The sequence below is a fragment of the Plodia interpunctella genome, chromosome 18, assembly GCF_027563975.2.
Source record: "Plodia interpunctella isolate USDA-ARS_2022_Savannah chromosome 18, ilPloInte3.2, whole genome shotgun sequence".
Classification (NCBI taxonomy): domain Eukaryota; kingdom Metazoa; phylum Arthropoda; class Insecta; order Lepidoptera; family Pyralidae; genus Plodia; species Plodia interpunctella.
This window is the reverse complement of record NC_071311.1, coordinates 7,951,410-7,969,857: the sequence shown is the minus strand read 5'-3', so window position 1 is coordinate 7,969,857 and position 18,448 is coordinate 7,951,410. Positions and strand designations below refer to the sequence as shown.

Genomic DNA, 18,448 nt, shown 5'->3' with positions numbered 1-18,448 from the left:
CGTTCAATACGTGTCATACAATAACATACAAATCCATAATTCCATAAAATAATAATATTATGAACAGAAAAGATTTGTATTTATTTTTGTAATGAATTAACTCAAAAACGACTGGACCGATTTTGTTGAAATTTGGTATAGACACAGACGAAACCTTCAGGAGTAACAGCTACTTTTTATTATGGTTTAATCCGAGCGCCGCCGGAACGGACCGCTAGTAAAAATGAAAGGGAAATAAGAAAATAAAGCGACGTCTTATGGATAAAAAAACATTGTCAGTAATTGCTAAAGATTTATTGTTACCATCAAACTTGATGCGAAAATTTGGCGATTGTTAAACTCATTGAAGGCGTTTTACGCCCTTTTGTATAAAGCTTTGCCCTTTAGGTATTTCTACTAATATTTTAAATTTTTATTTATATTTTTATTTCACATAAACAGACCCAGCTGAAAATCAGCGCTGTGGCTCATGCCGCGGCACATAGCTGAGCTGGTTGCTTTTTCGGCTTCGATCTCCGAAATTTCCATCATTAATTTCAAGAAAATTAGGTATAGGGTACTTTAGCAAAAACGTGATATGTAAATGTGTTTTGTTTAACCGAATAAAGTTTTTCTTTCTTTCTAACTACTTACATGAAGTTCGTTACACGCGGGCCCTGGGCTTTGTAGCTAACGGTTGAGGAAGAAACCGTGTTGGACCATACGAATGTGGCGCATGAAATGGAAAAAATATACTTCTGTCCAACCCCTGAAATTAGATTAGGTGCCTACTAAAAAAATTTGCTTTAAATCAAGTAACAATCAACGTCTGCTTACTATGATATAAATAAATAATTAATAAGGATCAACGTTTTTAGTATATCTTACTATTTTCGATACTACAAAATTTTGTGTGTATATAAAATTCCTAATCACGTCCCACACGCAAAATTTTCCCTCGCCGTGCGCAGACTTTCGCTGGACTTTCAGTTTTGTATCCCAAATGAATACAAATACCTTATTTGTATAGATGGAGAGGTACGTGGTACCGAATGATGTCCAAAATTGATCTTAGACATTTTTGCTACTTGAATTTGGTACTTATATATACCTACTTACTCGGTTTTATTGAAAAATTCACTCTTTTTTACGTATAATCATTCCACCTGCAGAAATATTCTTCTTTTACTCCAGTCAAAGATTTCTTATATTACAGAATGAGGGGAGTTGTAAAGTTAACGTATCTATGGCTAAAAAAAAAAAAGACCACAATCGGTTCCGATTTTGGTCTTTTTTTTTTATTTGAATGAGAATTTATTTCGAGATTGTTCTTAGCAATGTTTACAAAATGTATGTTCAGGGGGATTAATAACCGTTACCACTTTTTTAATGGATGAGAGGAGAGGATGCCAGCAACTAGGAGTAGGGAGTTTCTTATTTTTTTTTTATCGTAATTTTAACATCTGTCATTACTGTGGGAGTGTCCCGGGACACTGGCCTTCCTTATGGATGGGTGAGAATGATGGGCTATGACCATAAAAGCCATATCATGACACATCACACGAGCATTAGTGAGTTAGTACTTAGATAATATTCTTTGCTAAAATAACTTAATAATTTCGTCATATATTATATGGTTTGATTTCTGACATTATGAACAATAAGATCAGCGGAGCCGGGGAGAAAGGCACAACAATAGACAGACATATAGAACGTGTGTGACATATCGAATGCGATCTGTGCTATACAATTCAGACTAAAAATGGAATGGAGACGCCTTTTTGAACTATTTCTTTTTTGTGATTTTCCTTTTTTTTTGTTTAGTAAGTCTGTATTTTGTCGTGATTATCCTTTTTTTAATAGATAAGTCTAAATAGTTACCGCCACGTTTGCTCATGTATTCAGAGATGGGTGTACATTTTGACCAATTTGTATCATAGCTGATGGTTGCAGTAAAACAGGAATGCCTCTGACGAGGTATGATCGGACGATTACAAAGAGTGAAAAGAAATGAAAAGATGCCTGGAAGGAAAAAGCTATAAGTTACATACAAAAAAACACTCACTTTTACATTTAAAATGTTAGTATGGACAATGTTTATAAAAACCGACACGTAGATTTTTAATGATGTCACATGTCGATAGTTCATATCATCCAGGGTAATTATCTATTCAGTAATCTTCTATTCTAATGTTTTTGTTAAATTCTACTTACATATCGTTATCTGATGAGGCGTTTAAGAACATGTTGTAATAAAGAAACTTACATACATAACTAACATAAACCCTGAAAATATAACACAACTTTTTTGAGCATTCATTTTAAAAGATACCAGTAGATAAACAAATTAAAAAAATTATACAGACTTATTTTGTTCATTAGTTTAATAATAATTATACATTTAAAATCAATTCAATTTGAGAAATAAATTGATAAGGAATAGTTAACGCATCCGTAACTAGCACCAAAAGAAATGATGGATTTAAATAATTTTTACATAATATCGACTCCACAGTTTTTGTTGCAATCTGCGCGAGAGAGGTATTAATCGAAGCGGAACTTGAATTCATAGTTTACTGAACACATTTTCACTATTTTACTTTGCCATAACATTATTATTATAGTGTCATACAAAATTACTTAAATGAATACTAAACAGAAATACAAAAATTCATAAGTACAATTTTTTTTATTTTAGTTGCAGTTTAATGGCGTTAACGATAAAAATGTGAAAAAAATATTAAGAGGCAAGCGCGATTTTCACCTGAGAATTTAGGACAAAAGAATTAAATTAGAAAAATATAAATTGATAAAAATCTAATTATTTCGATGCGGTTATGAATGTTTTAAGTCTCACGCGCAGGTACTAAGCCACATAGTATTTTGTCTTCTCTATAGACATAAAAGAGTGAGAGAGTGGAGTTGAACTTTACAAGATAAAAATGTTTATTGCTAAATATTTTTAAAGCTATTACTAATAAAAGTTAATGTTCTAATGTTGAGCTATCAACAAAATTCGTTGATAAGATTTATTTATTTAGTTTTTTGCTATAATAGATTTTTTTACTGTTTAATTAACAAATGTACTACAATATATATGAAAATGTAGATATAAATATAGAAAATATGTTGCAAAAAATAAAAGATAAATAACTTACAGTTCCTAACGTATGTGTGTCAACTTGCCCAATATTTTTTGCCCTATCTATACATTTTTATTATGACATAGGTACATAGAATATAGTGTTTTGCCAACTGAAAAAATACCTTAAAAGAGTAAACCAATTCATTAGTATTTAGCTCCAAAAAGTCACTAAAACCATCGACGTTATCACAGTACTATCCATTCTAATCGTGAACGATACCAATTGCACTAAACCAGAGGCAGTCGCTGGCTGCAAAACCGCGCGTATTGCCGTCTGTGGCATTATCAAAGCCGCACGGCACTTTATTCCTTTGCCGAACAAACCGCGGAATGCGCGCGCCTCGATTTAAATATTTTAAAAGTTTCAAACGTCAAAATTGCGCGCCTTTAACTGCGTGAAAATGAATTTTAGGATTTCTTATTTTTATACCGTTTAGAAAAATGTGACAATTTTTAATTAACCTATTTTAATAAGTGATTTAATGTAAATATGGTAGTGTATTGGAGAAAAGTGTTTCTGGCAGCGGCGTTATTTTCGATTCTGGATGTCAAAAGTGAGAAGTTTGGAAATAATGTAAGTTTTACAATCACACCTTTTCTATTTATAAATTTCTCAAGTTAGGTTGTAGGTAGTCTAAAACGGCAATACCTATATGTTTCTTTCAATGGGCAATGATTTTTTTCTACTTTTGAATAGGCATAATACAATAAGAGCCATAATACCTAAACATGTACATTATATAAGTACTTGAAATGTAACCAATTGTAACTAAGTACATGAGGTCATAACTAGGTAGGTATATAAGTAGTATAAAATTGAATTCATTTTTATAAACAAAATTATTAATGAAATTCGAAATTAAAACTATAAAACTCAATTTCATAAGGACTCTTCTCATGACAGATTGTCGTCCCCCGCAGATTGTAAAAGGCAATCAAGGTAATAGGGACTTTTATCGTGGTGATGGGCTATTTACACATATCTTAATCTAAATTCTGCCAGTAGCCCATCCTACTTAAAGTGGTCTCGTAGCTCTTCGCTCTGTCTGAACTACTGGGACGAATCGAAAATATTGTTACACGACTGGTTGTACTCTTGGGATTGATAGGAATTAACCATTCCTATTGCCTTCCAAACGGACCTGCATAAAATTGTACAATAAAAATGAAATTACGCAATATTATGTTATAACCGCGAAAGTAACTAGACATTATGAGGTTCATTTTAACATAATTGGATTAAATCTATTTAACTTTCACTGGTCTCGGTTACATTACAATTTTTATGGTAATTTTTTAACTTATTGCGAAACTTGTCTCACTCTAATTTCGTGCTTAGATTTAAGTAAGTACTTGATTATACAATTTTATTTTACAAGACAAAGACGGATTAATCGATGGACGGATATTACAAAATGCATTTCTTTTTATAAATACGATCCTGGTGCCGTCGTGGAATAAAGCAGTTGCACTTTATACTGAAACTCTTCGTGCAAAAGTTACCTACTATAAAGATTTTTCAAAAATATATTATTCTACATTGAATGTACAAGTACTACTAAAAATGAATTTCAAATAGTGTTTTGTTAGTATTGATTCACTTCGGTTAGCATACCACAAATTTATCAAACAATTTGAGAACCTTCTTGGCTCTGTTCTTCATATCTATGTACATTTTTATCTATTCAGATCAGTCTTTCAATATGTTTTTTGGCAAGGAGTTATTTTTAACTACATTGTGACAATTTCTAATCGAGAACCTTTATTACCTACTTATAAAAGTGTATTACATAATGCTTTAAATAGTAATGTTACTTCAAACCTTTACAATTGGAGAAAGTGCTTGCCTTTACAACCTGAAGTGGGTAAGTACTTATTGTCCACAAGCTGTGGGTTGTTCTCAAGTAATTTAGACCAATCATCACGTCTAAATAGTCTGCACTCGAACTAAAAAGTCTGAAGACAGGTCTTTAACCCCTTATCATTGCTATCCTATTTTGGTATGACCTGTTCTAAATTAATTGTTGAAATAAAATTGACCTTTTTCTAGATAGTCTCAGTTTCTACCTAACGACTCTTATCAAAAGAACCCATTTTTTTCTGAATGAAGAGCTATAGGTTCATCTTATCATGAAATGATAAGAATTAACAAAAGCCTCATAATTAGGTATGTTATCAAATGGCACACTCTATTTAAACTATGTACATTATATACCTTTTGACTATGTACATTATGTACTTTTATATATTATTAGAAAGAAAAAAAAACATTGTAAGAAATAATAATGGTAAGCCGATCTGGCATGATAGGGACCAACACTGTTCAAATGAGTTTCTTTCGGCATTTCTTCTCAGCAGTGGTCGTTCCGAAATGCCAGTAGTTTGTAGCTTGTGAGAAATAACTATAAATATAAAGATTGACGAGAAAAAGTGCCTGTGAAGGTCTAATTTCTGAATAAATGATTTGAATTTGAATTTGAATTTTAAAAAAAGACACATTGCTATCTCAATTAGGTCTCATCGTTGACTGATGGATTTGTACTTAATTACTTGTAATTTTGTACAATAAAGTTTTAAATAAGTAGGTAAATAAAAAAGCATACATTTATCGATTTATGACTTTTAAAATTTTATCACTTTATTAAAGAACTTCATTATTGATGGTAACTTCAACATCCAATTTAGACGTTCGTTTGTTAACCACTCTTGTCTTAACTTCAATTCTGTACTTTCTTCTTCTTCTTTTAAGAATAAAATAAGCATCTCTGAAATAGAGTTATTGAAATTTAAATATTACTACGGATTTTTCATTAATTTACCTCAAAGTTATTATCATATCGTGCAATATGGTCAATATACATATATTCCAACTCTCAATTCTTTAATATTGATATTACCTTTAAAGTACCAGGTCTTTTAGGCTTGAAACTTAGGAGATAAAATAAATTCAATGAAAATTAAATTAATTAACTAGATGATTAAGTAATTGAAATACTTTTAATACGAAGAGTAATGGAAACACAAAAATGTAAGGAATTCTATCGGTAAGCTTCCTATTCTTAAATTTAGGTGATGCCTGAGTCACACGGGTCAAGGCACTTAGATATGATCGTAAATAATGAGAGTTTGTTCCTAAATTACAAATTTCCGTAGATCCTAAGTAGTGGTAGGTGGCGTTGCTAGGCTAGTAAAACATCAAAATTGTATGATTAGGTTCAATGATATAACCCACAGAAATTAATATTAATGCTAGTTGCCTTATCCTGCTCTCATGATGAAACTCGATCAAGGGCTAATATTCTATGCTATTTTTTTAAATCTAGGCACAAAGTTTAGAGCATTAATTACTTTCAACAACCTGACCTCTTGTCTGTCTGTCTGTCTTTCTTGTATTATAAGATAAATTTGTATGTATGTATGTAGGATATAAAAAAAATATTTTCGCCTATCAATTTCGACTTTGAACGTTACATTGAACCTTCAAAGTCAGAATTGACATGCATACGAAGTTAGTTCAATGAATTTTCTTATTTTTTTTACACACACACATATGCATTCATAAATCCAACTTCGAAATAATTGAAATGAGAATCGGGCTCAAAAATTTTAATTAACTTTTGCGTAATCCCTAGGGCTTCGGGGCATCATAGCCACAAATTAAGTACTTGAGGATCATAAAAGAGAATCATAAGCCTTTCATAAATTAAAATATATTTATTTCTGTTTTTCAAAAGACACGAGGCTAAGCTTTCACCGTGATAGTCGATCAAAATTTAATCTTCGACCCAATAATTTTTGTTACAAAAAGCAATTTGCATGTGAACACAACCTTGCAAGGCAACACTTCATCCATGAAAAGTCTGGCTATTGCAATTGTATGTAGCAATGTTAACACCATTAAGCTTAGCCAATAATAATCTGTCTATTGTTATCTGAGATTTGGCAAAATATTTACTAAATAATAACAGTTTTTGATGTACGGATAAAAAAGAATATGTATAGTATAAGCGTAATTGTTGTTTCAAATTTATTTTGATTTAAAAATTACCTATTTGGTAAAATTTATTTAATTGTTGTTTTCTGTATTTAATTCTTTTCATTTGCGGCCTTTCTTCCTTTCTTTCATTATAATTTTGGTTATTGATGGCCGTGCTGTTTGCTGCTTTGTATTGAGCAATACAGTATTTTTAGAAACAGTGCAGAAGAGATCCATCTTCTATACGACAGCATCATTGTTATCAGCTCACCGTGATCCACTGTTGCGTATACTCGTAGATCTCTCCCCAACAACGCCAACCTTATGTGTGCTGAGCCAACTTTATTTCTCGCCAACAATACATGCTATATATTGCTCACGCTTCTTTTCCCATTTTTATAGTACCCACGTATAGACATCTTCGTTATTACTACAGCATTGGAAAATAATATTTTATTTACATACGATAGTAATAGCGACAAATTTGCAATTAATTTGGTTAGGTTCATATGCTTGACGTACGTTATTAACAGCGTAACAGAAAGATCGACATAATTTCAATCCTACAGACTTGACCATTCATAACATGAAAGGACCAAATTCAAGGTTCACTTTTCTCAAATTGTGAGTACATAACCAACCCTACACGTAAAACCAGTTAGAGCACTTTCAAACGTGATTCCCTTCTAACAATTATACAGGCAGAATGGAAGGTCATTGATAGTACAGCAAGCAATATTTTATCACTGCTATTACAGGCACTGCAATAGTAAAATTTTACATAACTTTAATAATGTTAGTTAATTAACTGGTTATCCAAGTACTTAGGTATGTTTAAATAATCTGACTTATAGATGATGCGAAATGTGTAGAACAGATATTTACTATTAAGGTTCTTTCCAACATTTTTGGATAAGGAATCTCAAAATTTTCACCAAAAAAAAACTAGATAACGATTTAAAAGTAAAATAATCTGGCAACTCGCGAAATTAACGCAGTTACAAATCACTTGTTTTTATGTGTTTTTTATTCAAATTAGTCTGAATCCCAATTGTTTTTTTAATAATACAACGATGTTCGCAGAATAAGAAGTACAATGACACACAGACATTGTGTTAATAAAGATTTTAATTGAAGGTTTTAATTACGACAGTGACAAATAAAATAAGCATTTTAGTACACCTACTTTTTTAATTTTTACTTTCTTCTATGTGATTATTCTCAATAAAATCTTTGGAATAAAAGCAGTTTGGATCAAATAAAGTAAGAAGCATGCAAAGTTAAGCAGATTCATTTCACATTGAGCGCACGCTTCAATTTATTACAAAACGAATTCGTGTCACAAAAACCGTAATGTTCAAACAGATTTTCCCGTCCGCAACACCGTCACAGCGCCACGATCAGCGGAATTACCTAAAATTACAGCAAAAATTACAAAGATTACAGGAAAGCACACGACACGCCTCGGGGTTTTATAAGCTCACGATGTAATTATGAAAGTTGACGATTTGGATCTTTGCTAACGGTGTAAAACGCTGGTTATTATTTTATATACTATATTACAAATATGAAATCACGTCAGTATGCGAACTGAAATTCTCTCTCTCATCTGAGTGTATTCCCTGCTTTTTCGTCTCCACTTCGCACGATCGTCGGCATCCCTAGTTGTCAGACCAATAGCACGCATATCATCTTTGAGGACATCAAGCCAGCACTTCAGGGGTTTGCCCCTTCTGCCAGGACCTGAGAGTGAAACATCAGAGTGAGACATCAGTAGAATATTATGACATATCAGCTATTTATATGATATCCCTAATGAATTTGATTAATAATCAAATTAAATCAAAGTACAAAAATATAGATTGGACCAACTAATGAATTAATGGACAAGAAGCATTCAAACTAATAATCACACGACAGGAGCTAGCTGCTATACGCTAGGCTTTACTAGTTGCTATTCAAATACTAAAGCCCTATAATATGATCCCTAAGAATAAGATAAAAAACCAAAGTGCTCAGCCATATCAACAAGTGATGACGCCAAAACACAATCAGTAGAAAAACAACCAAGCTGATTTCATAAACCATAAAGTATATTACGAAAGCAGTGCACAATGAAATGCCACTATGGTTGCCAATGTAAATACGTTTACAGGGAGAGTTCACACGAGATAAGATGCTCTAGTTGCCATCTGGGCGAGCGTTTTAGCCGCCTTAATGTTTTAATGGTGCCAAATGGATGTGAAGGGTGTGAAATTGTTCATGTTGTATGAAATTTTAAAACAATTGTAATTTTCCAGCCAGTTACTTAAAATCTTCCAAGAATTTAGAGGTAAATTACCGTAGCCTTTAACTCAAAGTCAAAATCTCAACTAAGACTTGCGTTTTCATGCATTTTTATTGTTATTTTATTCAGACTTCAACACATATTTTGGTTTTATTAATTCCACAATCTCACCTTTCATCTGTTCTTACATTTTCTCATTATCTTAGCCAGCCAACGTAGAACATAAATCTCACGAAATCTTACGGTATTCTCAACAGCTACGTGCGTAATTTTTATCCTCTAAAAGGTTCTGTTGGCTGTCATACGAGTAGCATATTAACTTCTGCCAGGGAAACTATTTAGTTTAAATTTCCTTACTTTTATTCCTAGTAAATTTGGATTAAAGACATACTTAATTGTTTTTCCGTGTTCTTAAAAGCCACAAATGTTCAGCTATCATCATCATGTTCTTTACTATTTAGGTGCAATATCTCTAATATTTCCATAAGTTTATATTTCTTGTATTCCTACCAATCCATAATATCCGCAAGCGACACTATTATCGCTTGCAAATATTACTTTATTTATTTAGGTATCTATACTATGATAGATACCTCATAAAAATTATGTCTTGGGAGGTTGTAAAATGTTTAAAACATTGACATTGCAACTTAGGTTTTGTCTGATATGATTTCTTTAACAGATCTAGATATCGCCACAATCATTAAGATTTCTTTATTCGCAGAAATAATTACCTTGTTCAACCCCCCAGTCCTTACACGAAACCCTCAAACCCACTACCCGTCACTAATTGCGTTCGAATACACGCATTGTACGAAGTGTCAACGCACCATCGTGACAAATTGTCGCTGGCAACATTGTCTCGTAAATAAACAAAGGATAACATATCTTATAGCGTAAAAAATAAAGTACTTTATTGCTTAATAAAAAGTGTTACTGAACTAAATTTTGCAACAATTGAGTTTCATGTCAACACTGTATGACATTTTTATGGTTTTGAAGGTTGCATTGTGATATACCTACCATATGTTTTAACACACTTACCTAATCAATGATGGACTTATTTTATCTCTGCGCATGGGAGGTGATTCCTGGTGTTAAAAAACAAGCAAATAAAAATTTTGGTATAAAATGTATAGTATGCTATCGTCCCACAAAAAAAATGAAAATTCAATGCATGAGCATACACAAAAATAATGTTTTTTTTATCTAAGTAAATGATTAAAACGATCATTTTATGATAAGTATTGACTGTTTACGTCACAGTTTAATGAAGTGTAGTCAAAAAGTCTTTAAAACTTAGAAAAACTTTTGCAAATTTTTCTAAATTTTGTACACGATATCCTTTCGTTATCGTCTATTCTGTCTGAATGAGTCGTTTGTCGGTTTGTATGTTGTGTTTTTTTGTGATGGGACAGGCCAGGCCTAAGCTAAAACGATGTAAACACTTCCTCATGTAATACACATTTCTACATTTATATGGGTAAATGTATGGCCCTACTGTTACGTATTCCGAGTTTGGTTTAAGCCTCACCTACGCATATTTATTGAACATTCTAGTGCACGGACTTATATAAGCTTGTTCTATTAAAATGCAACTTAAGAGTTCATTTACTCCGTAACAAGGTAAATATATTTTGTTTATAGCTGTAAATTCCATATGGTTGGTTGAATCACGAATTTTTCATAACTTAAACATTAGGGAGAGGTTTCAGATATTCTTTAAAGATAGAACTGAAAAAACCATTTTAGGCAACAAAGTGAAAAGAAAATCACTAGAAGAATAACATAAGCATATAGCAAGCAATAATGCATCTGTAAAGTAGATTACAAGTTAAATCAGATGTAGGTACAGTCGACAGCACATTGCAATGGGTAGGATGATGTGCCGTTGACTGTACGTATAAACCTGTCAAGGCTTTTGTACATCTATATATGTTATTTTAATGTATTAGAAATAAAAATAAATAAACAAATTAAAAAAATAAATTAAATAAAAATACTACCATAAAAAGATACAACATCAATAATATCATGTATAAAATGCACTGTGTGAAAATTTTATAAAAAAAATAAAAAGATACGAGTCATATTTCTGGCTATCGCGCTTAAGCCTGGTCTTTCATGACAGAAAGGAAAAAAAATACTATAACTTGGTGTCATCAAGATTATATGCTATACAAAAGACTTGGCTGTATGGGCTAATACCCTTTGCCTCCTCAATAAAATGAGGGAATAAACAAAAAAAAAAGATTATATGCCGATGGTCTGTCAATTACGAGTAAGAATGCTGATCGTGTACAGCGGAAAAGGAAAAGTAGGAAAGCAAACCCTAGCTATGGTTATATAACTGAGGAAAAAACTTTAGAAAACGATAAGTTTTTTACGATGGAATTTGCAATAGTTTACAATTTGGTTGGCCTGTGTACCTACTTATATAGCCTACGGCACTTGAGCCAATAAAATTTTAAGGAGTCTTGCCTTATATTTTAATATCTAATATATTATATAAACATTAAAATGATAAAGAAGAGGTTTTTTAAGGTAAGGTAACAATGAAATAAGGCTTTCAAGGATCCTTACCTTGCCATATATTTAATAGAGCGACATTCTAAAACATTACAACCACTTTCTATAGGAGGAGCGGATTATCTGCATATTTCATCTCAGTGCGTCTCAACGTAGCGTATCTTACTGCGGTTTCTAATTACAATATTGCACACTCGTTGGAATTAATTTGAGGCTATTATTAGGAACTAGCTTTTGCCTGCGGCTTCTCCCGCGTAACTTTCCCACGGGAACAGATGTATTTCTGGAATGAAAGTTAGCCTATGTCCTTCTCCAACTAAATGTGTGCTAAATTTCAAGAAGCTTTATTGAGTAGATAGAGCTTGAAGAGGTAACAAATAAACTTACTTTAACATTTATAATATTAGTTAGGATCTATATCGATATTAGTAAAACGGTAGAATGAACTTTTCAGGAAAAAAAAATGTACTTATGGTTGGAATGGCTTTGACAAAAATACTTTTTTGCACAAATGAGTTATATATTGTCATATGCGTAGTACGAATGCGTAGTAATACATAAGTATGTGTAAAATTACATAATTTATAAAATTAACTGTAATTAAAAGTGTATGAAAGCTTAACCGCAAAATCGACAAAAAGAAAAAATAACAGTAAATGAACACAGAGAGAAACTTACAAATCGATTATTAACATTTATATTATTCCTAGATCGAGTCATCAAAATTTAATGACAGCTCATAAAATCTCTCTTTGCTCTCTCAAAGAAAACCAACACAAATAAGTAATCGATTACTTTCCTTTCCATTAGGTATAATAAGTTTATAACTGGTAATATTTCAATGAATATGATTTGGTACAAGTATGCAAAAATAGTTTCATCTAAGTATTACTACATACAATAAGACATAAAAACGGCCAAGTGCAAGTCGGACTCGCCCTGATGACGTATAAAAAAACGAACTATATCTCGTTCAAACCAATTTTCGGTGCAAGTTCACATAGTATATATAGTACATCATATATATAATTTTTTACGTCAAATCCCACACGTATGAGTTTGATAAATCAAAATGTTGAGTTTCCGTTCATTTTTTATGTTATTTTTGTATAAAATATTAATGCGGTGGCTGTGACATACGGACGGACAGACAGACAGACATAAGGAATCTATAAGGCTTCCGTTTTTACCATTTGGCTACGGAACCATAAAAATGAACTGTTATTGCGAAGAAAAATATCTTATATGTGTATTACATTCGTTTTACAAAATGGTCACTCTTCTAATTACATTCCTGAAACTAAATCATTTAATGACGCCTTTAGATGACTTGAATAAAATCTCTGACACCAATATTCTGGATAACATACTGGGTAGGAAGAAGAAATAATCATTCATTACTTAATAATTTACTCTTAACATAGGTATTTATCTAAACTGTAAATGACACATGAAAAGAAAATCCGGACGCAATTATGGAAATGGTAGCCTAACTTAATCACCTATACTTTTTGCCATTCCGGTGAACTTTTCAACAGCACTAGTTATTTACTTGCCGATTAGGTACATAAAAACTAAAGACTGTATAATTTATATAGGTAGTTAGGTAATAATTTTTAATCATTTACTGACATGAAACGTAGCGGATTAGTCTTTACGAATTATAGTAAACAATACTTAAAAAGTTTATTCATATAGTTGAAATTCTATTTTTAAAGTTAAGGCGAGTTGTGGCATATGGACCAGCTGTGCTGGACCATTTCATAGTATTATCCATAAGAGGCAATTAAGAGACACATAACCATGACAGCGGATAGCCAATAGCATGTCCAAAGAGCGTTCATGTAATGCAGATGGCCGGATGTAAAATTATAGCCGAAACGAAATATATTTACATTGACCACGGGCTTGGCGGCGTCGCAGCCCAGAAATAACCAGGGATCATGCGAAGATTAGATAGAGATTCTGTCGTCGATTCCGCAGCCATTGAGCGTCGGAACCCAGGGTCCGCTAGGACACTGACTAAGTACCATCAATCCAAGACTTACTGCAAAATAACTATTGTGTATTTATTATCGTAATCAATATAGCTCCCGAATTGTAATGTTATATCAAAATGTTTGAAATGATCTTATAATAGTTACACAATCATTACCTATAATGACAGTGAAATTGTATTTTTTTGCTGCGCAGGCGTTTGACCGAAACGGAACTAATAATGTTTATACGAGGCGGTCAACTGTGTCAGTGATCGTGTGATAGAAAAAGCTATGGCAATTTTTAAATAAATAAACGAAAGTCAGCACGAATTCTTGATGAATTTCATGTATTATACTTTATTTTTATTTTATTTAAAAGTCCACATGCTGCGGTGACCATATTTCATCAGGTTCTTTTTGTCTACCGCAGTATCAATTGCAAAAGCATAAAAGACAAGAGCGCCGTTCCTCCTTCGCTCCGGTAAAACCATAATACAAATGAAGCCTATATTACTCTTGAAGGTCTCGATTTGAACCGCTGGACCGATTTTTATTCTTGAGTCTCGAACTTACTTTGGGGCTAGCTCAATCTGTGTGATTTGTCCTAATATATATATATATATATACTAACTACTAGGTAATCTATATATACCTATTCTACTTATTCAAAAAATAATTATTATAATCGGTTCAGAGGTTTATAGCCGACTTTTAAATTAATAATATAGATTTTTCTATGATATCGTTAGAAATTATATATATATATATATATATATATATATATATATATATATATATATATATATATATATATATATATATATATATATATATATATATATATATATATATATATATATATATATATATATATATTTGAATAAGTAGAATAGGTAATCTACATATACCTATTCTACTTATTCAAAAAATTCAGAGGGGTTTATAGCCGACTTTTAAATTAATAATATAGATTTTTTCTATGATATCGTTAGAAATTAGCTCAACATATTTCAATCAGTAGAAACAATCTTAACAAGTCTCAAGAATGTTGCATGTGATGGTCGCATGCACTCACATTATCATGTGCATTTTGCATCGATTTATCAAGAATCGTGATCGCGCTATACCGGATCGGGAAAATGCATAATTGATACTTTTTACGCCGTGATATCATGAAAAAACTGGTTATAGCTAATATATAACGCTTGGGAAGGATTCCGTTAATGTTAACGCAAACAAAACCATAGAGCTTTTTGCCATTTTTCTAACAAAATCACTTTACGCGAGGCAGAGGCAGACGGAGCGGGGGTGCGGTTTCGTCATGGCTCCGCTTCTTTCCGAACGAAAAATTTAATAAGCTTCGCGTTTTTAAGTTACGTCCTTTCATTATAGCTGTGAACAAGTTGATACACTCCGGGTCCATGACTGATTTGCAGATGACAATATCATTTATCTGAAAAATGTCAAAGTAACATTAGCAAAAAAATAGTTTATTTACTTTTTTACCTAACCTACGTGTCCTACTACTAGGCAAAGGCTCCCTTTTTCATAATATATTTTCTTTAAAATTAGTTTTCTGACCGTACTTCATAGAGATCACAAGACGCAGTACAAAACGTAACATCTATGATTTGTATCGCGACTGAATCAGATTCAATCTAGACTAGAAATTGGTTCTAGATTAACTCAACAGACGTAATTAGCAAAACCCAGTTTTGCTAATTACGTCTGTTCCTGTTCCCTCATCGAATTGTCTAAATGGACTAGTTAAAGTATGGTTTTAAACCCTCTATTTCTCTCTCTCTCATGTTCCTGGTTACATTCGGAGCTGCGAAGCCTGGGGTCAGCGTAAAAAATAAACCTTACAATAATATAACTCTTGCCATAAACAAATGCAGGAGTAGATATGCGAAAATATTGATGAACAACGGCGGCCTTATCGCTAACGCAATCACTTACAGCTGTGCTTACAGTCAACCTAAATTTTGAAGATTCAAAGATACATTCAGCAATGGTACGTCGAAATAGTCATGCACCATTAGTTCAGTCGCGCTCCGTCGTTTTGACGCCCGTCGAGAAACATCACCGAAAGTGTATCGTAAGTTTCAACGTACGTCAACGCACGTCAGTGACAAAACCTAGAAAACAACGAATTTAAAACACAGAGATAATATTATCTTCTCACACTAATTTAAGTGAGAAATGTTTAAATGTAATTTTAAAAAATATTATTTATTTTTTCTTGCCGAAATTGTCAGGCAATTACGAATAACACGTAAGTACAGCATTATTTCCATAAAATTACGTAACATTGACAAATCTTCGACAGTGACATGAACTTGTCACTTACTGTCAAACTGTCAGCACGCATGACAAATCTACGCATAAAGATCAACCTTTTCTATACCATGCGCAAGCGCAACGCAATGCTTGACTTTAATTATTTTAATTACGAGCACGCTTTGTATTGAATTCGTAGCAAATGTCGCAACGACCATAATTTTTTATGATATTTTTTTGGTACCCATAACTTTTAAAATGCCAATGCCGAACTATTGTGATAAAGTAAAATAAAATTTAAATTATGTACCTACTAACAAAGATAAATGTTATGATCTATTATTTCGTATTATATTGGTTTGATTTTTCCATTTTAAATTGTTTTTAAATGTATAAGATTTGTGTCTCAATAAAAACATTATGACCTATTTTTTAGTGGACTTAGATAACAATAATCATTGGTTTTTGGATAATATTTAGTTTATCTCTCTCACAATATATTCCCAGGACATACCACGAACCTTTAATATTTAATATAGCTGATGTTTAAACCACCTTCCAGTCGCTGTGATTGCAGTTAGACTGAAGTATTTGAGCTGTGAAGTTGTGGTGGTGGAAGCAGTTTAAAAATAGTCACATTAGAATCAGTGCACATTACAATAAACCTGTGTATATATAGATACCATGATGTTCATCACATCATAAGTATGTCTGCATCTTAGATTGGTCTAATAAGACTTGACGACCTCGGTGGCGCAGTGGTAAGGTTCTTGCCACTGACCGAGAGGTCCCGGGTTCGATCCCCGGTCGGGTCATGATGGAAAATGATCTTTTTCTGATTGGCTCGGGTCTTGGATGTTTATCTATATATGTATTTATTATAAAATACAGTATCGTTGAGTTAGTATCCCATAACACAAGTCTCGAACTTACTTTGGGGCTAGCTCAATTTGTGTGATTTGTCCTAATATATTTATTTATTTAATAAGAAGACTCTGAAACTCTTTACCCTTGACCATTCGACCGCCATTTTTATATTTTTGCTATAATTAAAATCATGAGTAATAATTATACCTATTTATATCATAAACATTAACGTGCGGTCAGTGACCTCGTGGATATTGGCCAATCTACACTATATACTGATTCAATACGGTCTGTGCAATGCAGGTAATTAACATGTAAATTGACTTGCACAATTTTTCAACCATTTTACATTGAGTATCTGCGCTAAAGCAGATGGTGACATATTCATGTGACCGTTAGTCAAATTTATAGATGAGCAAGTATAATTATTTTCATAAATCCATACTTCTGTACATCAATCAATACTTATGTTATAAAGAGAAAAGATTTTTATTTTTGTTTGTAATGGATAAACTCAAAAACTAACAAACCGATTTTTATAAAATTTAACACAGAGAACCTTTTTAAGTAACATAGGCTAGTTTTTGAGTTTATTCATCACATACAAAAATACAATAATTTTAATATGGAAGTTTGGATATGGTATCGCATATTTGATTCTTTTGGTTTGACTTTGGATAAAATCTCCTTGAACTACTAAAACTATGTGCACAGGAATGCACACAAATATCACGTTACTCGATGCAAACTCGTGAGTCGTTTAATCGTGTTACATTCTGTTGCAATCGAATATTTTTCCATCGAGATGTCGTGAAAAGATGAGATGAGGATGTGTTGCAAGCTTAACCCAAAATCCGTGAGGAATGAGGTGCCTACCATAACATTAAGTTCTTCATAAAGTGCGTGAAAATATTCATTTAGGTAACGCATGCACTTTGGCCTTGCAGGCTTCCCTAGGCTGTGGTGACCACTTCCCATCAGGTGGGCCGCAGGCCTGTTTGTTTGCTCAGTAGTATAAAAAAAAATTAAATCTTCAACTCTGAATGAGAGCATAATATTCTTTCATGTCACGACTTATCGATCACCACAGAAATCTATCGATATATAACCAAGTAACTCATACGATTATTCCCGGAGATGTCCTCTTTAACAAATAATGCATCCAGTTCCAAAGAAACGCCATAACAATTAACTAATTTAAAATAATATTGACAGATAACAAATTAACATAAAGCCACTGGATCACGTATCAAATTTTGCGGTAGCTGTCGCAGTTTCCATTACAGACATGCTTCATAAAATATGACGGAAATTGAACTACATACCATTAAAATGTCAGGTTTAGGTGTCTGTTTGAAGGTTGAAATATTTACAATGATTAATGTTACGAGTATTATGGTACATTT

The 18,448-nt window shown here is 32.4% G+C and overlaps 1 protein-coding gene across 1 annotated transcript in view; it reads left to right on the top strand.

The window, feature by feature from the left end:
- Window positions 1–3,361: 3,361 nt before the first annotated feature.
- Window positions 3,362–18,448, top strand: part of LOC128677558 (A disintegrin and metalloproteinase with thrombospondin motifs adt-1-like) — a 42,200-nt gene continuing 27,113 nt past the window's right edge. The window contains exon 1 of the mRNA XM_053758500.1: window positions 3,362–3,698. Coding sequence (XP_053614475.1) covers window positions 3,615–3,698 — 84 coding nt within the window. The 5' untranslated portion in view covers window positions 3,362–3,614. The remainder of the gene's footprint in view (window positions 3,699–18,448) is intronic.